At 34.7% G+C, this 22870-nt stretch overlaps 1 protein-coding gene across 1 annotated transcript in view; it reads left to right on the top strand.

Moving 5' to 3' along the window:
• USP24 (ubiquitin specific peptidase 24) overlaps positions 1-22870 on the top strand; it is a 134761-nt gene that overhangs the window by 35828 nt on the left and 76063 nt on the right. The window contains exons 8-24 of the mRNA XM_019625979.1: positions 1398-1463; positions 3662-3736; positions 4402-4560; positions 5716-5830; positions 6037-6140; positions 9149-9256; positions 9464-9559; positions 9655-9816; positions 10014-10061; positions 15369-15476; positions 16008-16157; positions 16781-16912; positions 17755-17866; positions 19603-19679; positions 21071-21211; positions 21384-21437; positions 22464-22579. Of these exons, the coding sequence (XP_019481524.1) occupies positions 1398-1463; positions 3662-3736; positions 4402-4560; positions 5716-5830; positions 6037-6140; positions 9149-9256; positions 9464-9559; positions 9655-9816; positions 10014-10061; positions 15369-15476; positions 16008-16157; positions 16781-16912; positions 17755-17866; positions 19603-19679; positions 21071-21211; positions 21384-21437; positions 22464-22579 (1823 nt within the window). The remainder of the gene's footprint in view (positions 1-1397; positions 1464-3661; positions 3737-4401; positions 4561-5715; positions 5831-6036; positions 6141-9148; positions 9257-9463; positions 9560-9654; positions 9817-10013; positions 10062-15368; positions 15477-16007; positions 16158-16780; positions 16913-17754; positions 17867-19602; positions 19680-21070; positions 21212-21383; positions 21438-22463; positions 22580-22870) is intronic.

Below are 22870 nucleotides of genomic sequence, written 5' to 3'. Positions count from 1 at the left end.
TTTCTGGGTTAAAGACTATATAACTTTTTAAATTATAATTGATAGTGCTAAATCTCTTTCCGAAAAGCTATTGCCAGTCATTACCCCCACACGAGCATTTCCTAATACTCCCATTAGTGCTGAATGTTTTCAATTTTTAATTTTCCAGTATGATGGACAAAAATATTGTTTTATTATTTAATTTGTAATATTCTGATTTCCTGTGAATTTCCTATTCATACTTCTTCTGTAAATTGACCTAGATATTTAGGTCTCTTTTGGGCTGTCTTAGTAGTTGTTAGGAATTCTTTTTATAAGTATATCAAAGCCATTCCTATTTTGTGTGTTTGTACATTTTTTTCTCCCAGCCTTTTGCTTCTCTTTTTTTATTTTTATTGATGATGTCTGTTTTGCTACACAGAAGCTTCAAAATTTTATGTAGTCATTATTTTCCTCAATGGCTTAAAAGATTCCTAACTTGCTTGGGGAATGTCCCCCTATCTCAAAAGGGTAGTAAAACACTCATTTTATATTTTATATTTCTATTTTTTTGGTTCTTGGTTCTTGAGTTTATTTAAATTTGTTTTTATATATTGTGTAAGGTAGAGACCCAATTTTGTTTTTTTCCAAATGGGTAACTAATTGTTATTAGAGCCTCTAATGAATAATTCATTTTTTATTAACTTTTTATTTGTTGGCTTTATCATATGTCAACATCCCAGGTATATAAGGATTTGTTCCTGGACTTCAGTTTTAGTCATTCGTTTTAATTATTGGTAATTCTGCTCAGCATCATTCTTTTCTCAAATTGTCTTGATCATTTTCATGTTCTTACTCTTCAAAATGTAGTCAACATTTCAGGTCTCCTGCAGAAAACCCCACTGAGATCATGTTTGGAATTGTGTTAAATTTATAGGTCAATGTGTAGAGAATTGACATTTTTATAGTACTGTTTCTTTTCACTAAAGAACATGGTATCTCCTCATTTATTTGGGCCTTCTTTTATGTATTTTTATAATTTTATGTATTTTTATAATGTTCTTTATGGAAGTCCTGAATGTTTTTGTTGTTGTTGTTAAAGGCACATTTCACTCTTTCCCCAACTGTTCCCCCCTTTTTCAAATTAAAATTTTTAGTATTTGATAATATGAACTTTAGAATCATTTCATCCAGTCTTCCAAAGAAGTTTTATTGGCATATTATGATTTAAATTACATTAAATTTTTATAATAATTTAAATGCATTGACATCTTTATAAAGTTCTTTTTATCGAAGAGTATAGTTTGTCTAGTTATTCTTTTGTGACTTGATCAAACCACTATTTAAAATTTTCTCTGATGTTTTAAAAGGGGGTTATTTAATGTTGAAAGAAGAAAACCCGCTCACATTTATTTCTAACCTTCATTGTCTTTTTTCAGGCAGTCTCTGCATTGGTGCAACCCTTAGGGGTGTGTGCAGAATACCTCAACTCCTCAGTGGTACAGGTAAGATTTTACATTTACTGTAAAAGGGGATCTATGACATATGAACAGTGTTATCTTTTTATCAGGTTGTTCAGAATTATGTCTAATCCTGAGTAACTTCTAGTGAAAATATTACCAGAAGAAAAATTTAAAAAATGATTAATAATTTAAGGTATCGATACCTCTATCATTTGAGGTTTTTTACCTTTTTATTTATCATTTCATCAAATGTAATTTATATATAATAGCATATATTTTTCTTCATTGCCTTATGTATAAAATAGGCTGCTTGTATTCCATCGCTCTTCACAGTATTATTTAAAGATTCAGGGCCATTATGTATTAAATTAGATCAATGTTGAACAATCCACTAGAATCGCTTACTGGCTAAGTCTCTCACTACTGAATAACAGCTTAACAGCATATCTTGTCTGATTTCCTGCCTCTGCATGTTATAAGGCAACAGGTTATAGAATAATCAAAGCTATGAGTGTTCAGTGTTGTAATGCTTAAGGCCTGATATACGCTCTTATTTCCTTTCCATTTCAATTAACGAGTTTTATTAAATAATATGTCATGTCGAAATACCTCCCAGTTATTATTTTCTTTATAAATAAGAGTGTGAAACCTATAGCTTTCAGAGATTTTTTTTTTTAATCATTATAAATGATTGGGGGCATTATAAATGTTATAAATGTTATAACATTTATAACAAATGTTAAAACATTATAAATGTTTTCTATGCACTATTCCTTCTTTTTAATACCTGATTTATCCTACTTAGGACAATTTTAACAAGAGAGATATGATTTTTTTTAGTAGGTTCTGGAAATTTCTGCTATTTCTAAACGTTAAATGCTTTCTTTAGATGTCAAAGTAATACTGCAAGATTTTCAAATGAAATAGAATGACTATTTCTTCATTCGGGATATTAAGCTCTTTAGAAACATCTGGTGTTCTTCAACTCATTAAGCATAAAAGTATAGTCATTAGTTGTGTAGCTGAAACACTTAAGACACAAAGAGGCAAAATGATTTGACTTTTTAATAATTTAATAATAAATATTAACTTAATAATTGGCTTTTTAATAACAGGTCCAGGATTCTATTTTTGAATGCATGTTCTTTACCCATGCATTACTCCATGGAAGGAGATTTAGCATAAATAGTCCAATTGCTAATTAATATTAAATTCTTTAGAAATTCCAGATTTTATATATAAGCACAGTGTACTTTAAAAAAATAAAAAAGTGTGTGAATTTCCAACCAAAGTATATTTAACTTCATCTTTAATTATATCAAACTGTCCAACCTTAAATTTAGCAATAAATTCATACTGTGAATTTATTCTTGCCATTTTTATATCATGTTACTTGCCATAAATTAAGAGTTGTCTGCCACTTGCTACTGTGTAAATTCTGTGCCTTGGCTTCCTTATCTGTGAAATGGTGATAATAATCATGCCTATCTCACAGAGTTACCGTGAGAATTAAGCAGGGCTGACAAGAACAGTGTGACTTGACTGTTATCCTAACAGCCCTCAGTCCTTCCTCACTGTACAATTGGCTTAAGTGTAAATGAAGAAATTCTATTGGTTAATGGCCTGATGTCATTTTAATTCATTGCTAATGTCTTCTTGGCTTTGACAGCCAAATATTGTTAATCTTTTCTCATCACCAGATAAGTTTTAAAAGTTATCTTACTTGTATAGAAGTGATCATTTAGATCTAGCTTTCACATACTATTTAGAGTTAGTTATCTGATTATGCTACCATCCTAGAGCAATGTGTTGTATGAGTCTCATCTATAGGCCTCATTTATATCAGCAAGCAAAATTAGTTCATATAACAGCATGTTTTCCGTGGTCTGCTTATATTTATTCTTTTTAAATCAAATGTAAGATATTTATTATAAAAATAATACATACTGATGCTTAATGTTTAAAAGTTAGTCCATGTGTCTTTGATTGCTTTTTAAAATTAGCCTTAGGAGATAGTAATGACACATGTTGCACTCGTCTGTTATTAAAGAAGCTGAGACACAGAATCAATTAAGGGTGACTTTAGATGGTGTTGGCTAGTTAGTGGTGATTCTGATACTAGAATTCAGATCTTAGTATTGCAATCTCTCCTTTGTGAAATGTGAGCGAAGAAGTATCTCCTCTCTAGTTTTGGGACAGATTCAGGAGTTTTTATTAACTGTAGCGCTTTTTGTCTGCAGCCCATGCTAGACCCAGTCATCCTTACTACAATTCAGGATGTGCGGAGCGTGGAGGAAAAGGACCTCAAGGACAAGGTAAATGCTGTCTCCAGCCAGGTAGGCCCCAGTACCTGTTAGTCCGTGGAAACAGAGCCAGGACTTGGGACTAGGTTCACACCCTATCGCTCTTTGGATTCTGGTTACATACAACTTACATCAAATTAATTTTACATTTTATCACTGAAAAATGGCTTCTTCCAAAGCACCAGTGGTTGGTGTTACCTCAGTCAATAGAATGAGTATAGGGTTCTCAGTGATGCCATTCAGAATTTTACTAACATGTTGGTTTTGATAGTATAATTTGTATAGCATTGGAAAAGCTTCAGAATAATTCAAAACTAAAAGTTTATCCAGTTTAGAGCAATATTAACATTTAACATGATTTATTTTGTCTACCTTCAGTATCTCATAGGACCCTTCCCTTTCCTTTGCTCTCCTATGTCCTAACTTATTTAGAAACAAAATTTAGTTAATTGACCATATGGGGTATCAGATACCACTAGACCAGGTATCAGCAAACTTTTGAGACAGAACATACCCAAAGAGCCGCATGTGGCCCACGAGCTGCAGTTTGCCAACCCCTGCACTAGACCATTGTTTATCAAAAATGTCCTGTGTTTCCTATGTGTGTGTAAGAATTGAGATCAGAATGTTTTCATGGTTCCTTTTTTGTTTGTTTGTGTGTGTGTGTTTAATAAAAGAGATTGGTTAGCATCCCCGAGCTCTTGTCTGCCATTAAGTTACTTTGCATGCGCTTCCAACCGGATCTGGTGACTGTCGTGGACGACCTTCGACTAGACATCTTACTACGCATGCTGAAATCACCACATTTTAGCGCTAAAATGAATTCCCTCAAAGAAGTAAGTTTTGTATTTATTTCTAGAAGACTTAAAGCACAGACACTTTAAGTTATACCAAAACTTATGGTTATGAATATAAAAATGTTGGGAAATAAAGAATAATTTATTGTAATCATACAAAAAAGATATACCAATGATTATATATAAAATGGTGTATATGTTTACAATTGTCTGTTAATCAAGTGATCTTTTTATATGTGTTACGTTCAAGATTCATTCTCTGAAATATTTAGTGCTTTTGTGAAATTTCCTAGAACATAATTTCTTGGCATGTACAGTTTGAGATTTATTTTTTACCCTGATGGTACGATTTCTTTATTCTATTTCAGATATGTGTTTACTTAGACCAAATTCTCTAACTGGGGTTGGAACAAAACCAAAATGACTACAACTGTGATGATCTAAGCAAAATGATAGAAATAATTTTCTGTAGCTTCCTAAACTTTTTATGAGCATAGTTGGTTTTGGTGAGTGACAGGTGGAACCAACACAGTTCAGTCATAATTCCAGTTATTTTTTCCTCAGTTTTGCATTAATTAGGATTTTTAGCTGTAAGTAAAATTAAACTCATCTTAAGCCATCTTAGGCCAAGAGAGGAATTTAATGGAAGAAGTTTGGGCTATTTCACATGAATGAAGGGTTGACTGGCCAAACCATGTCAGGGCAGGGACATGTGTGGACAATAGGAACAGTTAGAATTCGAGACCTGACCACTGCCAGGACTCTTAAAGTTTTATCTCTGCTTTTCTGATCATGTTGGCTTTGTTTGCCCTCTACTAGCAGAGTGACAGCTTTCATCCATTAGACATGGCCATGGATAGTTTCCATCCTCAGGGAAGAACTAACACTTTCTCCCTGGTCTCAAGAATAGAATTTGGAGGACATGCCTTGATTGAAGTTTGGGTCAGATGCTCATCCCTGAGCCAGTCAACAGTGGCCCAGGGAATGTGAGCTCTAAGAATGGCTTTGTGTATAAGAGACATCATAAATAAGTAGTCAGTTAACTTCTAATAACTGGCCTTTGGTACATTTTGGCTGATTATCAGATCATATTGTAACACTGTAAAAGTCACAGAATAGATATAGATATAGATATAAAGATTTTGATTATCCATATTTGCATTAGATTTAGTCACAATAATCCTGTCTTTTTAGGTAACCAAACTAATAGAAGACAGCACTTTATCCAAATCTGTGAAGAATGCAATAGATACAGACAGATTGTTAGATTGGCTAGTTGAAAACTCAGTTCTGTCAATTGCATTGGAAGGTAAGTTGCTTTAAAAAAAAATAAATATTGCCTCACATACTTATGAATGATATATTTATATTTAAAAATTGTGAAATTGTTACTTTGACTGTATTAGTCTTTAAATAATCTTACAGAAAGTTAATATTGCTTTGAATTACTAGAATCGTATTTAGAAAATCAGTGTTCACTGTGTCTGCCTGTCCCTCTGGTGTTTCTTCTCTTAGGCAACATAGACCAAGCCCAGTACTGTGATCGCATAAAGGGAATCATTGAACTCTTGGGCAGTAAATTGTCTTTAGATGAGCTCACTAAAATTTGGAAGATACAGGTAAGTTGATCAGAATTATTTCTGCCTTTTTCTGACATTTTTGTCATAAGGAGGGGAAGGAGGTAGAGAATGAGCAGGGAAATGGAACTTCTGTCTTCCTTTAACCAGGCAGCTTGACTCAAATCTGTTTTACAGTTCAGAGTTTTTATTAAGATTGTATGTGTGAAAAGGATTCTACTATTTAAAAGGTATAAAACAACTGATCTATCTATAGTCTAGTCATCATTTTTCATGGTAGTTAGTGGCAGAGCTAGAAACAGTTATGTCTTTTGTTTATCAGTCCAGTGTTCTTTTCACTACATTGTTTATCAATTTTTATTAATAAGTTTTCCCCATTTAATTCTAGTAAATGAGGATGATAGTAATACTTACTGAGTTTACAGATCTCACCTTACAGGGCTCTCAGCAGCTGTGACAGAATCGATTGTACCTTTCATTTTCTTTTTCCTTCACTTTGTTAATAGTCCATTCTACTAGTTTTCCTCCTACTTTTGTGGCATTCCTTCTTAAGTCTCCTTTACTAACTTATTCTCTTCTACCTTGTAAGCATGAGTTTTTTTCAAGCCTTAGTCTTAGCTCCTTTTCACTAGATAATCTTTCATTAGTCAGTTTCATTCACTCCTGTAGTCTTGACTACATTTGGGGGCTGCTGACTCTCAGAATTGTGTCACTAATTCAGACCTCTTCTTGGAGCTCCAGTGCAGTATATCTAAATGCATAACTATTACACTTATCTCATACGCATCTCCAATTCTGCATGTCCAAACCTAGTCATTTTCCAGACTATTTCAGTAATGGTATTATCCTTCATTTAGTTGCTAAGACAGCAAGAAGCCTGGAGCTCACCTTGACTGTATCCACTTAATCACTGTATCAGTCAGAATCTCGTCAGGAAACAAAAACTATGTTAGGTATTTCAGAGAGAATGGAATACAGGATATTGTTCACAAAGGTGTTGCTAGTGTGGGAGAGCAAAAAAGACAAGTAGGAATGCTGGAGGAGCAAAATGGAAAATGGGTGTTAAGTCCAAGGAAAGGAAGCTGCTTTTTAGAGGTTCTTTCACTGCAAGTGCTGCAGGTGATACTGCCACCAGGGCTTCTGGAATTCCTTGCTGTCACAAATGCCAGCACCTGCATCCAGTTTCCTAGTATAAACCAAAAACGCTCCTTTCTTCCTCCTGCCTGCTCATCTCCCAGCAGTGCCTCTCACTGATAGAGCATAATGGGAGCACAGCTGGCAGAGGAAATGTAATTTGCAGGCTCCCAGCCTGGCATTACACAGCAGACTACAGAAAGTTAGGTGTAGGACTGAAAGAAAACAGTCCTGGATCCTGTGAATTTTACTTCCCATGTCTTGACCTTAGTTGAATACTCTCATATAATTTTGTTTTGTGAGTATACGAGGTGTGATCAAACAATACGGTGAATGTTTAAATAAAAAAAATTATTGCTGTTAAAGACTCATTGCTATTAATTAATCCCCCTCGCTTTGAACACTTATCCCATCGTTCTTGCCACTTTCTGAAGCAGTTCTGGAAGTCCTCTTCTGTGAGTGTCTTTGGTTGTGCTGTCGTGGCTGCCTCGATGTCCTAAATCATTTTGACTTTGGGAAAGAGCCAGAAGTCACATGGTGCCAGATCCGGTGAAGAAGGTGGATGAGGATGCACCGTAATGTTTTTATTTGACAGAAATTGCCATATACCAGAAATAATGTTAACACGGAGCATTGTCATGATGGAGGATGATTTACGACAAACTTTAAAACACAGCTTCTCTCAACTGTAGCTCACATGCAATTGACTGCACCGAACAAGTTGAAACTTGTCACACTCTTACTAACGTTTGATGCGTCGCTTCTTGTATTAAAGATCCCCTGCCTTTCCGTTGGATGACATTCAGCAGCAGTACTGTATGTTTTGATCACAGTGGAAAGGTTCTGTGTCACACATCACTTCTGGTATACGGCAATTTCTGTCAAATAAAAACATTACTGTGTGTCCTCATCCACCTTATTCACAGGATCTGGCACCGTGCAACTTCTGGCCCTTCCTCAAAGTCAAAATAACCATGAAAAGAGAACATTTTGAATCGATTCGGGACATTGAGGCAGCCATGACAGCGCAACTAAAAACACTCACAAAAGAGGACTTCCAGAACTGCTTCAGAAAGTGGCAAGAACGATGGGATAAGTGTGTTTGAAACAAGAGGGAGTATTTTGACGGGGATTAATGGCAATGTGTCTTTTTACTATAATAAATTTTTTTAAATTTAAACATTCACTATTTTTTAATCACCCTCATAAATTGTGAATCCACATAGATTGAGGATTAGAAACCATGATATAGGTTAAATATCCCTACTACATTCATTGAATGTTTGTGAATAGTAGATACAGAGCAAATTCTTGTAGAATTAAATCTTTAAAATTCCCCCTGCCTTTCAAGTTTCTCACATGGTGAAACTGTGATTGAGGTTATAAAGTGAATTTCAACCATTAGGTCGACCATGGGATCTATATCTGTGAAGCAGAGACTTACTTCCCATGGGATAAATAAATTAATTGAAGTCATAAAATATCTATAAGCAAAATAAAAAATGAATCAGATAACACTCTCAACCAAGGTCATCATGATCATTTATGAAATGCCAAAAGTGAGTGTCTGTCCTGTAATGCAGTTAGTTTAATTTTTTTTTTTTTTTAGCCAGTTGAAAATATTTTGTTCTCTTGAAATGCAAATGTCAGATTGAGAATTTGATTCTCATCTTTTTTTACATTGTATTTTTAAAGATTTAATGCTCCTGGGAATTTAAACCAGACCAACTGATAACCATTCATAATGGTTGCTTCATGTAGTTTTGCCAATATTATCATGGAAGTGAATGCTGATTAGACAAGAATCAACTTATCTGTATTACTGTTTTGCTTTTGCTTCTATAAATTGCCAAGGAGAATACTTAGATTTTTCCAAGTTCTAAGACTTAACTTTTTCCTAATGTCTCCTTTTTTAGTCAGGACAATCATCTACCGTGATCGAGAACATTCATACTATTATTGCTGCAGCAGCTGTCAAATTTAATTCAGATCAGCTTAATCATTTGTTTGTTCTCATTCAGAAGGTATGTGTTCAAACATGCTTACTCCTAAGTTTTTCTAAAATAAGCTTATTTTGAGGTCTCCTGCATCTAAATTAGTAGTGCTTAAGTGTTCCCTTCTTACTTTGTTAAACTTTTTTCGCCCAAGTTTAAAGTTTTTGCATATTTTGCCAGTTTGATAAAATTGGGATAGTACAACAACTCTTGTGTCTTGTCTTTTCTGTTCTACAGAGCTGGGAAACTGAGAGCGATAGAGTAAGACAGAAGCTATTGAGCCTGATTGGACGAATAGGCCGGGAAGCTCGCTTTGAGACCACTTCTGGAAAGGCAGGAGAATCAAAAAATGAATTTTTCTAGCTACAAATACTTAAAGCAGTTTTACTTGCATATTGGCTGGCTCATCATAAGTGGTATTATTGTAGGTGTTAGATGTACTCTGGGAACTGGCCCATCTTCCAACGCTGCCCAGTGGCCTTATTCAGCAAGCCTTGGATGAACACCTGACAATTCTTAGTGACGCATATGCAGTGAAAGAAGCGATCAAGAGGAGCTACATCATCAAATGCATAGAGGACATTAAAAGGGTTGGTTTTATCTTTGGTTTGGTTTTGTTGTCAGAGCGATAGTACTGAGGAATTAGAGCCAATTCATTGTCCTCCCCTATTATGTAATTTAAACTAAATATCTTATCTGGAAGCTCTTACCTTAGAGTCCAAGATTGGGAAATTTTAAGCACTGCTTTTACCAAGTCATTTATATTTCTCTTAAAATTAATTTTCAGCCTGGAGAATGGTCAGGTTTGGAAAAAAACAAGAAGGATGGATTCAAGGTAAGAATTTGCAGATGGAACCAACTAAAAGGTATACTAATTTAATAATTCCTTTCAATAAGTTGCATCATATTTTTAAGAGGATATGTTTTAGTGCTGCTTAGAATAATGTGCAGATACAAACTACTATTTAGATATTTATGACCTACGCTTTATTATTTAAAGCTTGGGAAGTTATTGACTCTGAAAGGGAAAAAACAAAATCCAGAGTCACATTCAAAGAGTAGATTTACTATATTATTCTCATAAAATTATAAGACCTTCAACTTAGTCTTTTTTTTTTTATAGTAATTCCAAAACATGCATAACTTCAGTAAGTTACAGTGGATTCTAAATAATATCATGCCCATTTTTCTCCTATAAGGGAGAAATGGAGGAACATTCATAGAGTAAGAAGAGAGAGAAAAAGGAAGAAGGAGGTTCATTCAGTGCTGGCTGTAGTCGTTTCTCAGATGCTTGACTCAGATGTGTTCCTAACGTAATTCCTTAGACAGCTATTGAGTGAGTGCCCTCTGCTGGGGCTCAATTTTAGAAGGTAGGCTTGGGTAGTGACTGCAAGAGCGACCGGCCCTGTGCAAACCCTCCCCTTCAGGGTTCTGGCCTAGGGGTCGCAGTGGACTTTTGGACTGTCCTTTGAAAGGGTGGTTAGCGTAAGCAGTGATGACTGTTGCTATCCTGTTGTTCCGGTCCTTAAATGTCAGGTCTCTCCTCTGAGAGGACTAGTCAAGTGGCTGCTCTCTGGAATGCGAGCCCATAGTCGCAGCAGCCCTGATCAGAGTGGTGGTGTCCTCCTCCCACGGGGGCCCTCGGGCTGCCCAGACCAAACGGAACGCCTAGCGGCCACGGCGATTTCGTGTTACTATTAACATTCAAGGTTTTGGTAAATAGCTAGTGGCTTAGTGCTTTCATTGGTAAATCATTTTTCTTAGCTTTCACTAAGAAGTATTTCTTTAAAATCTTGACGACTACTGATTGTCATTGGTATATTCAGAGACTGTCAGCTCTTGTTAAGAGGCTTTGGTGACCCAGTGGGCTTTCATTTTCTTATGGTATATTTGGTCGTAAAGTTTAGTTGGGGGCATTTAAGAACTTGGTGTTTTGTATTTGTGACATTGAAATTTGATCGAGTGGATTTTCTACATGTTATCTAGCTTTAGAGATTTTAAAAGTCATTCATGAACTGGAGCTGGTTATGCTCAGGTTATGTAGAATTAGAATTACTCCTTTAAATCAACAACATTGCTCTCTTTCTACTCAGATACAATTTGAATTTTTCCAGTTTTCTCAGCTCAGTGATTCAGATAATTTAGCAGCCTCTGTCTTTATGATTGGAACTCATCCAGTTATTTGAGAAGTTTAGATCCTTCAATAGTAATAGTAAGTGGAAAAGGGTATCTATAGAAAAATGGTCTTTTCTTCTTAGTAACAGATGTATAGATAAGAAAATCAAAACCGAAGAGACTTTTTCCTCCCTCTGAGGAAATGGTTTTTGAAACCAGAAAATCCTTCCTGACCTCTGTTCCTTCCTTGTCACAGCTAAGCATTACTTAGCTCTTCTAGCCAATAGCATCGCTACATCTTTATTGCTTCTCTTTGCAGTCACTTCATTCATGTCTGTTGTTTTATAACAAGACTCAAAAAGTAACAGGGAGAATTTTGGAGTCATTTGTGAGTCTCGAAAGGAACATTCTTCCTTTTTAATTTCCCACTGCTCCCAGTAAAGAAATTCTGATGTGTCATTATTTCATCCCAAATAATAATACCTTGCATTTATATAGCACTTTTCAGTTGACTTAAGTGCTTTCTCAGATGCTCCTTTAAAGCACACATGACTGAAGGGGGGCAGTGGGAAGATCGAAGCCCCCTGGATATGACTCCAGGCAGGGAGGTGAATTATATACTGCCACTAAAGGTGTTTTTCTATGCTATGCCCTTTCCTGCCAGGCAGCAAGGTGGGCTGACTGGGGATTATGTCTCCCTGCCAGGCTACACAGAAACTAAGCAAAGGGTAAGACAAGATCACCCACCTCACTCCCCTCCCACCCTCAGCTGCCTCTGTTCCCCTGACTGATTCCTTTCCCTCTGCTTTGGACACTCTTACAATTCCCAAGTTCCACTGTTGTGCTCAGAAATTCTGACCTTTGTTTCTGACCTTTATTTCTGTAGATTCCGTCAGGATACCCTTGGCTTCCTTGGTCCTCTTTCCTTTGCTTCCTTTATACCTTCCACTGTCTACCCCAACCCTTTCCGTCTTATTTGACCTCTTTTTTCCTTCAATTAAAAAGTTTAAATGTACTCATCAAAAAATAAAATGACGAAACCAAAAAAATGACTTTTACTCAATTAGTGGTGTTTGCATATTCCTTAAGTCATTATCTTAAGGCGTCCTAGCTCAGTGCCTGGCAGCCTTTCAGTAAATGTTGTTCCCTTCCTAGTACTTCTTCCCCTTCACTCTACCAGGATACTAACATTGTTACATTCCCATAGATGAATGACCTCTACTTGCCAAAAAATGTAACTGAAAGTAAAAGTAGCAAGATGTCCTCAGTACAGTCTCACAGTGACATGGTTAGCACAGGAAGAAATACTTCTTTAAAAATGTTCTTCCATGTAAAAATCCTTACTTTGATTCTAGATAAATGGCTAGGTATAGAAAAAGAAGACAGATGAGATGAGCAAGGGGGGATGTGCAGCTTTGAGAAACAAGAACTCAAAAGAGTATGAAAGCTTTCTTCAGACACTGAGAGGATTGTTATAGAGAAGCTTTATTTAGCTTACTTTTTATGTCTCCTAAGAAGTTATGGGAAGGAGAGTTTCAGTATGATAGATTAATGAACTTTAGTGAAAACAGCATGAAGTAGAATGCAATGCCTCCTGAGTCCCTCATCACTGGAAATAACTAGGATGGATACTAACTAGTCATTTAACAAAAATGAGTAAGAGGAGTTTAGGCATCGATTTGCAGGCCAAACCAGTTGACCTCTAAGGCTTCATCTAATGTTAAAAGACTAATTTAGACATACTATTAACTCCTACTTATGAAACCTGAGCTCCATTATTATACATGATCAGATATGTTCATTTCAATTGTTCACCATAGTCTTCTGCCCCTTTTGTGAGTGGAGAAGAGTAATTGAAATTTGGCAACATAATGTCATAGATATGATGGAATCAGTGATAGCTGTCCTGTTTACTAAACTTTAGAAAGGCCATATGAGAAATACGCACTTTTTAAATTCCAATTTTATGTTTTTTCTTTTAATTTTATTTGATAGTGAACTACCTTCAAAGTATAACTTTGAATGTTAAATAAAAATATTCTAACTATAATTGACGTAATTGGTCGTAATGGTATTTTTTAATATACCTGATTATTTGCTAAAAGGTTTATATTTATATCCTAATGTTTGTAATCCTTTTGGAAGGTATCAGTTTAGACTTAAGCCTTTGCGTTTTAATCCCTGTCATTATGTAACTTTTATATTTTAGCAGAAATATTCTAGCTGTTCTTGCAGATAGTTGGCCTTTAACACATACCTTATTTCTCTGATTCTAAGATGCTAGTGACTGTAACCTGCATCGCAAACCTAATAAGTTTATAAAGAAGGGAAAAAGAAACTACATTTTACTTTTACCATTCATGTGATTAGATTCACATTTAAGAGTTTCAGTCTCAGTTTCCTTTTGACCAGTATGTACAGCTTCACTGTGGAACACAGCTTTTCATTATCAGTCAAGTAATGTTTTTGACCTCTTTGAAATCTTTTAAGATTGACTATCTAATTTTGAGGCATATTGAAGAATATGGAGGTTTGTGTCCTTGTCCTTTCTCGTAAAACTCAATCTGCTTTTTCCCTTCATAAAATTGTGTATACTACAAGTTAAACGGCTTCTCTGGAATTAGGTGGAACTTTGGACAGAGACATTCAGTGCTGAGTGATATAGCCCTTCACAGGGTCTGAGTCTGTCACACCAAATCCCCCTGGCTGAAAAATGCTATGGTTTGTGACCACCAGCAGTTTTCTTTTCTTTTAATTGAATTGGCGGACATGACAATAGCATAATCTTTTTGTAACAGATCAGTGATCTCAATTTAAGTTGAAAAGCCTTCCTTGTTTGGTGTTACCTATACCAAGTAAAAAATAAAATGGCAGGCAGATGAACAAGTACCCTTTGTATACAGCTAAGCTTGTACATACTCAGGTAAGGACAGCTGTATCAAAACTTACTCCTATGCCTAGTGGCTAGTAAGTTTCTTTTGACATAATTGTAAGAAGTGTCAGTTTCAAAAATGTAGAAATTTAAAAAACCTGTATCTTAGAATCCAGGAAATAATGGTATTTGCTGATTGGCTAATCTCTAGGAAATCCAGTATGGTTTTAGGAATAGCTCTCATATTTACATATTCAAGTAGTTGGTGGTGTTTTTCTACAAAAGACATAAAAAGTGTTTTTCCGCCCCATAGGGTTCTTCATTTTACAGAAAGATTTGAAGAAGCTAGAAGGCTTAAAAAAAAACACAAAATGTAGCCTTTAAAATAAATGTTGTGTTTAACCTGATATTCCTAAAAATTTTATGAAATCTCGTAGTTCGAACATGCTATTTGTTAAAAAGCAGTTTTCCTTTTAAAGATGAACATCAGACTTTTCACATAGGTACTATGAAAATCTGGGTTGTCCTGTACCAGTTTCAGAAATAATACATTTGAAAGTGTTTTGAAAAACATAAAGTGTAAGTGTAAAGTGGCTGTAATAATTAATAAAAATAGAATTATCTTACAATTGTTTTAACTAGGAAATACAAGCAGATCATGAACATTTTCTTTAATATTTAGACCATTCTCAGTAGCTTGATCATATCATTGGTATCTTAATCATATAATTATAGACAACCACATTTTTATTCCATTTTACTGCTCAGCCAGTTCAGTCTTATCCAAGTTCAACTTTTGCCATCAGTTTATTTTATTATGTCAACATGCCTAGCAGCCTGTGCTACTTAATCTATCCTCTGAAGTTGCTAATTCCTTGTTGTCTGTTTTTTGCTGATGTACCCCTGTACATTTGCTGTCACTTCACATCCACTCCTGTTTGCAGTTCGTGACCTTAGGAATAATTGCATGCAGAATAAGAAGTTGAAGACTAAATTATAAATGCATGGAGATGAACTCTAAATGAGCAGTGTGAGGAGAAAAAGAATAGAATGTGTAATAATGAAGCCTAATTGACTTGGAAATTTTTTATAGCTAATAATTTTGTCTGCCATTTATTTCTAAATTTAATTAATGTAACTTCTTTTTAACTCTAGTCATCTCAGCTTAATAATCCCCAATTTGTATGGGTGGTACCAGCTTTGCGTCAGCTCCATGAAATCACCCGTTCATTCATAAAACAAACCTATCAAAAGCAAGACAAGGTAAGAATATAGCTATATTTGATTATTCTACAATCACTTATAAAACCTTTTATAATAAAACATGAATAAAATTGCTGTGTCTTGTCATTATGTTACATTTTTATAGTTATTAATGCAATTCATTTGTGTTATATAATAATCTTGAGTTTAAAAATCCTTTTGCTTTCATTTCTATGGAGCTTTTCTTTTGATATATACCTAACATTTCTTTTTTATTTCCGTAATTTATTGAAATAATTAAACCAATTTTAAAAGTTAGAATGGTGTTTTAGAAATTTGTTTGAAAAGATTCGAAAGAGTGCTCTCTTTAAAAAGTCTCTGAGAAGCAAAATTTAGCAGAGAAGTTAATTCCCTAGTAAAAGTACATAACCAGATTGGTTTTATTTACTTCTATGTAGAAAATGTGAGTCAAGAAACCATGTTTGCTGTCACTCACCTAGGACTACATGCTAACATAGAAGTATTAAACTGACAAAATAACTGTAAATTCTCATACTGTTTTTTTTTTGGTTTTTTGTTTTTTTTGCCAAGAGCATTATTCAAGACTTGAAGAAAAATTTTGAAATAGTGAAATTGGTAACGGGAAGTTTGATAGCTTGTCATCGACTTGCAGCAGGTGTGGCTGGACCTGGAGGCTTAACTGGGTCAACACTAGTGGATGGTCGATACACTTACCGGGAGGTATGGGCACCATGCTTTTGTTTCATGATTTACAACATTCATTTGGACGTTTTGCACTTGAGCTATAAAAATAATATTTGTTGGATATAACTTTAAAGCAGTAGCATGAGTTATCTTTGTAGAGATGGAACAGTTTTATGTCTTGACTATAATTATTTCAAAAGTTTAGAAAATTGATATTTGTGGGTAAATCAGTAAACCACCTAAGAACTGCATATAATGAAGTAATAAAAATAAACATCTTTATCTTTGATATGAAATACTAATTGTCAATTCTGTGGATAGTTGCTTTTGTTTTTCAATTGATCAGTAGTATTATTTTTAAAAAGTAGGAAAAAACCCTGAACTCACTAGTTGTGAGTTTGTGGTGTTTTACTTTGAGATTGCTGAAATTATATTTTATTGGCATCTAAAGTCAACTGAATTTGTAATAGACGTGAAGTAACTTCCACCACATTGCTCTGTCACCTTATAAACAGATTTTTCACAGTTACTTTACCGTGAATTCTGTGCAAAAGTATTAGGTAAAACTATATATTTTTATTTTAAAGTTTTTTTGTTTTTTTAATTTTGCTTTTAGGTAGGAATGTGCGGAGTTAAATGATTATCATTTCTTTTTGCAGTATTTAGAGGCCCATCTAAAATTTCTGGCATTTTTCTTGCAAGAAGCTACTCTTTATCTGGGTTGGAATCGTGCCAAGGAAATCTGGGAGTGTCTTGTGACGGGCCAGGATGTGTGTGAATTAGATAGAGAGGTAAGAAGATGGTATAGCGGGTAAAGTAAGGCAGAAGCGGGACTTAATATTTCATTTTTTGTGTGTGTCTCACATCTTTAGCTCTAAGCACTTTTTAATTTACTCAGCATACATTTATATGAGTAGGCCAGGAACTGTAAGTGGTGGAAAATATTTTATATAATGTGATATAAATAAATGTTTGAGTACTTTGGTAATTTTGATGCCATTGTAGATAAAACCAAATTAAACCATGTAAGTACAGCAAAGAAATTCTCAGTGTATCTTTTAGGGTTTTTTTTCCATCACATGAAACTAATTTTAAGTTACCAAGAGAAAACTGAGTTTCCTGCAATGATGTTGTACCGCAGAAACACCAGAGAAGAATGAATGCCTAACCAGATTTTTAGAGCTATAATTAAACAGCTGAAAATAGATTAAACCAGTAGCACACCTGTTTTGATCTTTTCTAACAGTAAATCGCAGTTTCCTCCTCTCATTTTACAGAATAATATTAACTACTTTATAGGATTGTTGAAAGAACTAAATATGTAACAGTGTCTGGCACATAGTAAGGCTTATTAATAAACATTTATGGAAAATCCCAAGTATAAAATTCAAAGCAAAGTATGAGTATATATTTTCATTATCAGTGGGAAAGATTGCTAGTAACTTACTGCTTTATTTAGTTCCGACTTCTGACAATTTCATTTTTGAGTGGTATTTTGGCAATATAAATTTTTGGAGAATTAAAAGTAACTTATCTTTATTGTCCCAATTCAGAATATATAAATATATATATTTATTCATGTATATATGTAATGGATTTTAGTTATAGAATTAATATTGGTCTTGATCCACAGATGTGTTTTGAATGGTTTACGAAAGGGCAGCATGATCTCGAGAGTGACGTTCAGCAGCAGCTCTTCAAGGAGAAAATTCTGAAATTGGAGTCATACGAAATCACTATGAATGGTAGGAAAACAACGTAAAATCATTTTTTCAGTCTTTGAAAAATTTTGTTCCTTCCTTTTTTTCTAAACCAACTTCTCAGAAGCAACCAAACAGTTGGGAATATCTTTCTGGTCTTTTCCTTATGTATATAAAGATGTTTATATATAGGGATAAATTTCTTTCTATCTAAATGGTATCTTATAATTAACTTATGCCTGATAACTCAAGTTGCCAAACTGTCTTTTCATGAAGTTGCATACTAAAAAAAGGATTCATTTAAGATAAAAATGTATCAAAGTATAGAAATCTTCCTTTTAGGTGTTTCTTTTAATTGAAATATTTTTTTTCTTGAGGTATAATTCACAAACCATAAAATTAACTTTTTAAATGTATAATTTAGGATATTCACAAAGTTGTGCAACTTTCACCCAGAACATTTCATCATCCCAAAAAGAAATCCTGTACTTATTAGCAGCCACTCCCAATTCTCCCCTACCCTTTGTCTCTAATCTATTTTTTGTCTTTATGGATTACCCTAATCCAGGCATTTCATACAAATGAAATTATACAATATGTTGCCTTTTGTATCTGGCTTTTTTCATTATGTTATAGCATGCTGTTTTCAGGGTTCACTCAGGTTGTAGTATGTATCAGTACTTCATTTTATTTAGGCCGAATAATATTCTATTGCAAGGATATACCACCTTTTGTTTACCTGTTCATCAGTTGGTGGACACTTGGGTTGTTACCACTTTTTGGCCATTATTAACCATGCTGCTATAAACATTCTTGTACGAGTTTTTGTGTGGACATAGGTTTTCATTTCTCTTGGACATACTGTGTTTCCCAAAAAATAAGAGCTAGCCGGAGAAGAAGCCCTAGCATGATTCCTCCAGGATATGGAGGGCACACACCCCTCACATGAGGGTTTTATGACCTGTTTCAGGGAGAAGGGTGCCTTTTCCACAAACTCCTTCAGTTTAAAATATTCAGTATGCCAACGTGCCGTATTTTGGCACCTAAAATCATACGAGGGCTTATTTTCCATCTGGGTCTTATTTTCAGAGAAATAGGGTATACCTAGGAGTAGAATTGCTGTATCATATAATTAACATTTGAGAAACTGCCAGATAGCATAGCTGCACTATTTTATAATCCCACCAGCAAAGTATGAGGGTTTCAGTTTCTCCACATCCTCACTAGTACTTGTTATTGTCTGTCTTTTTTATTTTAGCCATCCTAGTAGGTGTGAAGTAGTATCATGTGGTATTGATTTGCATTTCCCTGAAGACTAATGATATTGAGTATCTGTTCATGTGCTTATTGACCATTTGTATATCTTCTTTAGAGAAATACCAGTTCAAATCTTTTGCCCATTTTTAACTAGGTTATATGTCTTTTTATTGTTGAGTTTTAAGAGGTTTTTGTATATTCTGCATACTAGCTCCTTATCAGACACATACATGATTTGTGTATATTTTGGCTAATTCTATGGGTTGTCTTTTCACTTTCTTGATAGTCCTTTGAAGCACAAAATTTTTAATTTTGATGAAGTCCAATTTACTTATTTTTTCTTTTGCTGCTTGTGCTTTTGGCACCATACCTAAGAAACCATCCCCAATCCAAGTTCTCAAAGATTTGCACCCATGTTTTGCACTAAGCATTTTAGTTTTAGCTCTTCATATGCTTTGAGTTTTTTCACTGATTATCTGTGTTACTTAGAGTCTATGAATTTATCTGACATTCTATAATTTCAGGTTTTAACTTATTTAAGACTTTTTTTGAAAATGTGAATCTCTGTGATCATCGATTGAAAAGACAAGGAGCTCAGTTGGTAAGTACATTATTCTCAAATCTAGATAATTTGGATAATCTAGTAAAACGATATACAGCAAAAAACATGTTATAATTGAGATAAAACAGGATTTTTATTTTTATTTTTTTTAAGAATGTATATCCCCTTGTCTGCTGTTTTCTGCATTGATAACAGCTTCTTGTAGAGTGTACTAGAGGCCCCCTTTTCAGCACAGCTGGCTCCTCAGGTCCCTCTTTGCTTCTTGCTGATCTGGGGCAGCCAGTGGCCTCTTGTGCCTAAGTGAATGTGGAGTAAGATAATTCCATCTAAGCTACCAGCTCCTCAGATCCATCAATCCACACGTTCCTAAAAACAGTAACAAAATCTTTAGTTCTGGGGTTTTAGTGGCAGGGATTTAGGGAGAAAAATTTAGGAACAGGAAATGAAGAAGCAGGAAAATGAGGATCTATAGAAGGTATACAGATAATTTTTATATTTACATGTATGTATGTATGTATACCTTAAAAAAGAAAGGCAAAACTTAACTCTTTTTTCCGAGACTGTTTCATTTATGACATGGCTTCCTGGGTGGTAAAAGTTTTTACAAGATCTTTTAAGCCCTTGGGAAGACTGAATTGAGCCCCAAGGATTAGTAACTACTTCTAGCTTGTCTCCATTTCCTTTTGAAGAAAGCTCCTGAAGATGGTACCCATCTCACTCCTGTGCTATTTCTGCATTAATAGCTCGTCTGGGTAGACAGCTAGTTTAGGTATAAGGGTATCTGGAGAAAAAGCTCCTTATCTATCCGGGTTTCGTTGGATGTTGCTCAGTGTTTCTGTGGTTGGTTGTGGGTTTTGTTTGTTTGTTTGTTTGTTGTTTTTGGTTTGGTTTTTTTTTGTTTGTTTTATTAGTTTCAGGTGTGCAAAACAATGTAATAGTTATACATTTCATCCCTCACAAAGTGACAACCCTCTGCCCCCCCCAACATCATACATATGTATTAAATTCCATTGACTTCACTCCCCACACTATACTCCATATCCCATGACTATATATATATATATTAAATTATAGTTAATGTTCATTATTATTCAGCTTCAGGTGTACACTGCAGTGGTCAGGCCTCTACACCATGCATGAAGTGGTCTCCCTAATAAGACATATGTCTACCTGACACCCTACAAAACATTTACAGCATTATTGATTATATTTCCCAAACTGTCTTTCATATCCCTGTGGCAATGTTGTAATGTGGTTGGTTGTTTTTTGTTTTAAAATTCCATATTGGTACAATAGTATTCTCATATAGCTTGGTTTTTGCAGCCTTAATTCATATTGAACTGAAGAGGTATAGACTTAACAATGTAACAGAAAGTAATTGCAGTTTTATGACCTTGGTGTGCTATATCATTTTTTTTTCTTTTGAACAGTATGTAGAAAAGCTGGAATTGATAGGAATGGATTTCATTTGGAAAATAGCCATGGAATCACCTGATGAAGAAATTGCAAATGAAGCTATTCAGTTAATCATAAACTATAGTTACATTAATCTAAATCCTAGGTTAAAAAAGGTAGGTATCCAAGGGAAAAAGTTACTCATGCACAAAATGGCAGAAAATTATATATTTGTTATTTATAAGTTGGCATGCCTGAAGATTGGCTTCTTTATTTTGACATTTTGTCCTTAATGATTACAGCCAAATGCCAGACTAATTTTAATTTCCATATACCTCTTACTTTTAGGATTCTGTATCATTACATAAGAAATTCATTGCTGATTGCTACACAAGATTAGAAGTGAGTAGCAGATTTTATTTAACCTGTTTTTGAAATAAATGCTTTGGATTTTTCCTTTATTATAAAAGGAAATTTTATATTTTGAGGTCATGTTAATGTTGATATTTTTAGCTGGATCCTAGTGAAGAATTTTGAAGCATATCATATTGTACCAATTTGTGAACAGTCATTTGCCTCAATTCCCCCAATAGAGAAGTATACTTTATAGGAAATTGTTCCTTCTCCTCCACCACCGCTCTTCCCTGCTTTACCCATCCTCCCTTGCGGGCATATAGGGACTGTCTTCAGAAAACAGGTCTACTCTGCATTTCCAGTAGATCCTTTTTCTCCTTTTTATTTTTTGGTCCAGGAATTTTATACAAGCACTTGCTGCTTTTCCCATCCTCCCTCACGCTTCCATATAGTGTCTATTATAAATGATATTAAAGGCCACCACAGGGCACTCAGTAGTAGGCATTTGGTTTTCTTTGTCCATTAGAAGACTGCTGTGTAATACATCTCACATATATTTCCAGGGCCTTGTTTCCAGCATGATGGTTAAAGCATTAAACATTCATTTTCTTTCTTAATTTGTGCTTATTTGTTTTACATATAACAAAAAGTATTCCAAAAACATAAAATGCTACTGCCTCCAAATGTCAGTAACTTAGACATTTTGGTGATGAATATGTGCTGGAATCTGTATAGGATTTCCTGTCATGACTTCCATCCAAATCAGTCATCATAAAAAACATTTAAAGTATTTAAGTACCCCTAAATGAAGTACCATCTAAGTGTGAACATACGTAGAACAGTAGTTCTCAACTGGAACTTATTTTTCCTCCCACAGATAATTTGGCAGTGTCTGGAGACCTCTTAGGTTGTCACAGTTAGAGGGGTCCTACTGTGAGTAGAGGTCAGGGATGCTGTTAAACATCCTACAATGCCTAGAACAGTCCTCCATGACAAAAAAGTTTCCAGCCCCAAATGTCAATAGAGCTGAGGTTAAGAAACCCTGATGTAGAATGATCATTTCTTATTTTATAGGCAGCCAGTTCAGCACTTGGTGGCCCCACTCTAACACATGCTGTGACCAGAGCAACAAAAATGCTTACAGCAACTGCCATGCCAACTGTAGCAACATCAGTTCAGTCTCCATATAGGTAAGTGATTGCAGAAGTTACAGCAAATACACAATGCATAAATATATATCAGTTTAAAAAAATAATTGGCATCATTCTACCTGTAGAGATCTCTCAATTGTTTATTTCCTCATTTTATTTCATAACTTTTGCAAACAGTCATATCCTGAGAAACTATATGTTGCCTATTATACATCCCTAAATATGTATCTCTTAAAGATTTGTCGGTCCTCTTCATAACCACCCAAGTATTGCTCTGCTCTGACCCCTCTATCTAATAGATAAGTTTTGTTGTTGTTTTTATTCATTTTA

Source organism: Hipposideros armiger, unplaced genomic scaffold, assembly GCF_001890085.2.
Source record: "Hipposideros armiger isolate ML-2016 unplaced genomic scaffold, ASM189008v1 scaffold_647, whole genome shotgun sequence".
NCBI classification, from domain to species: domain Eukaryota; kingdom Metazoa; phylum Chordata; class Mammalia; order Chiroptera; family Hipposideridae; genus Hipposideros; species Hipposideros armiger.
Note: the sequence above shows the minus strand (reverse complement) of the source record. Positions and strands in the feature narration are given on the sequence as shown.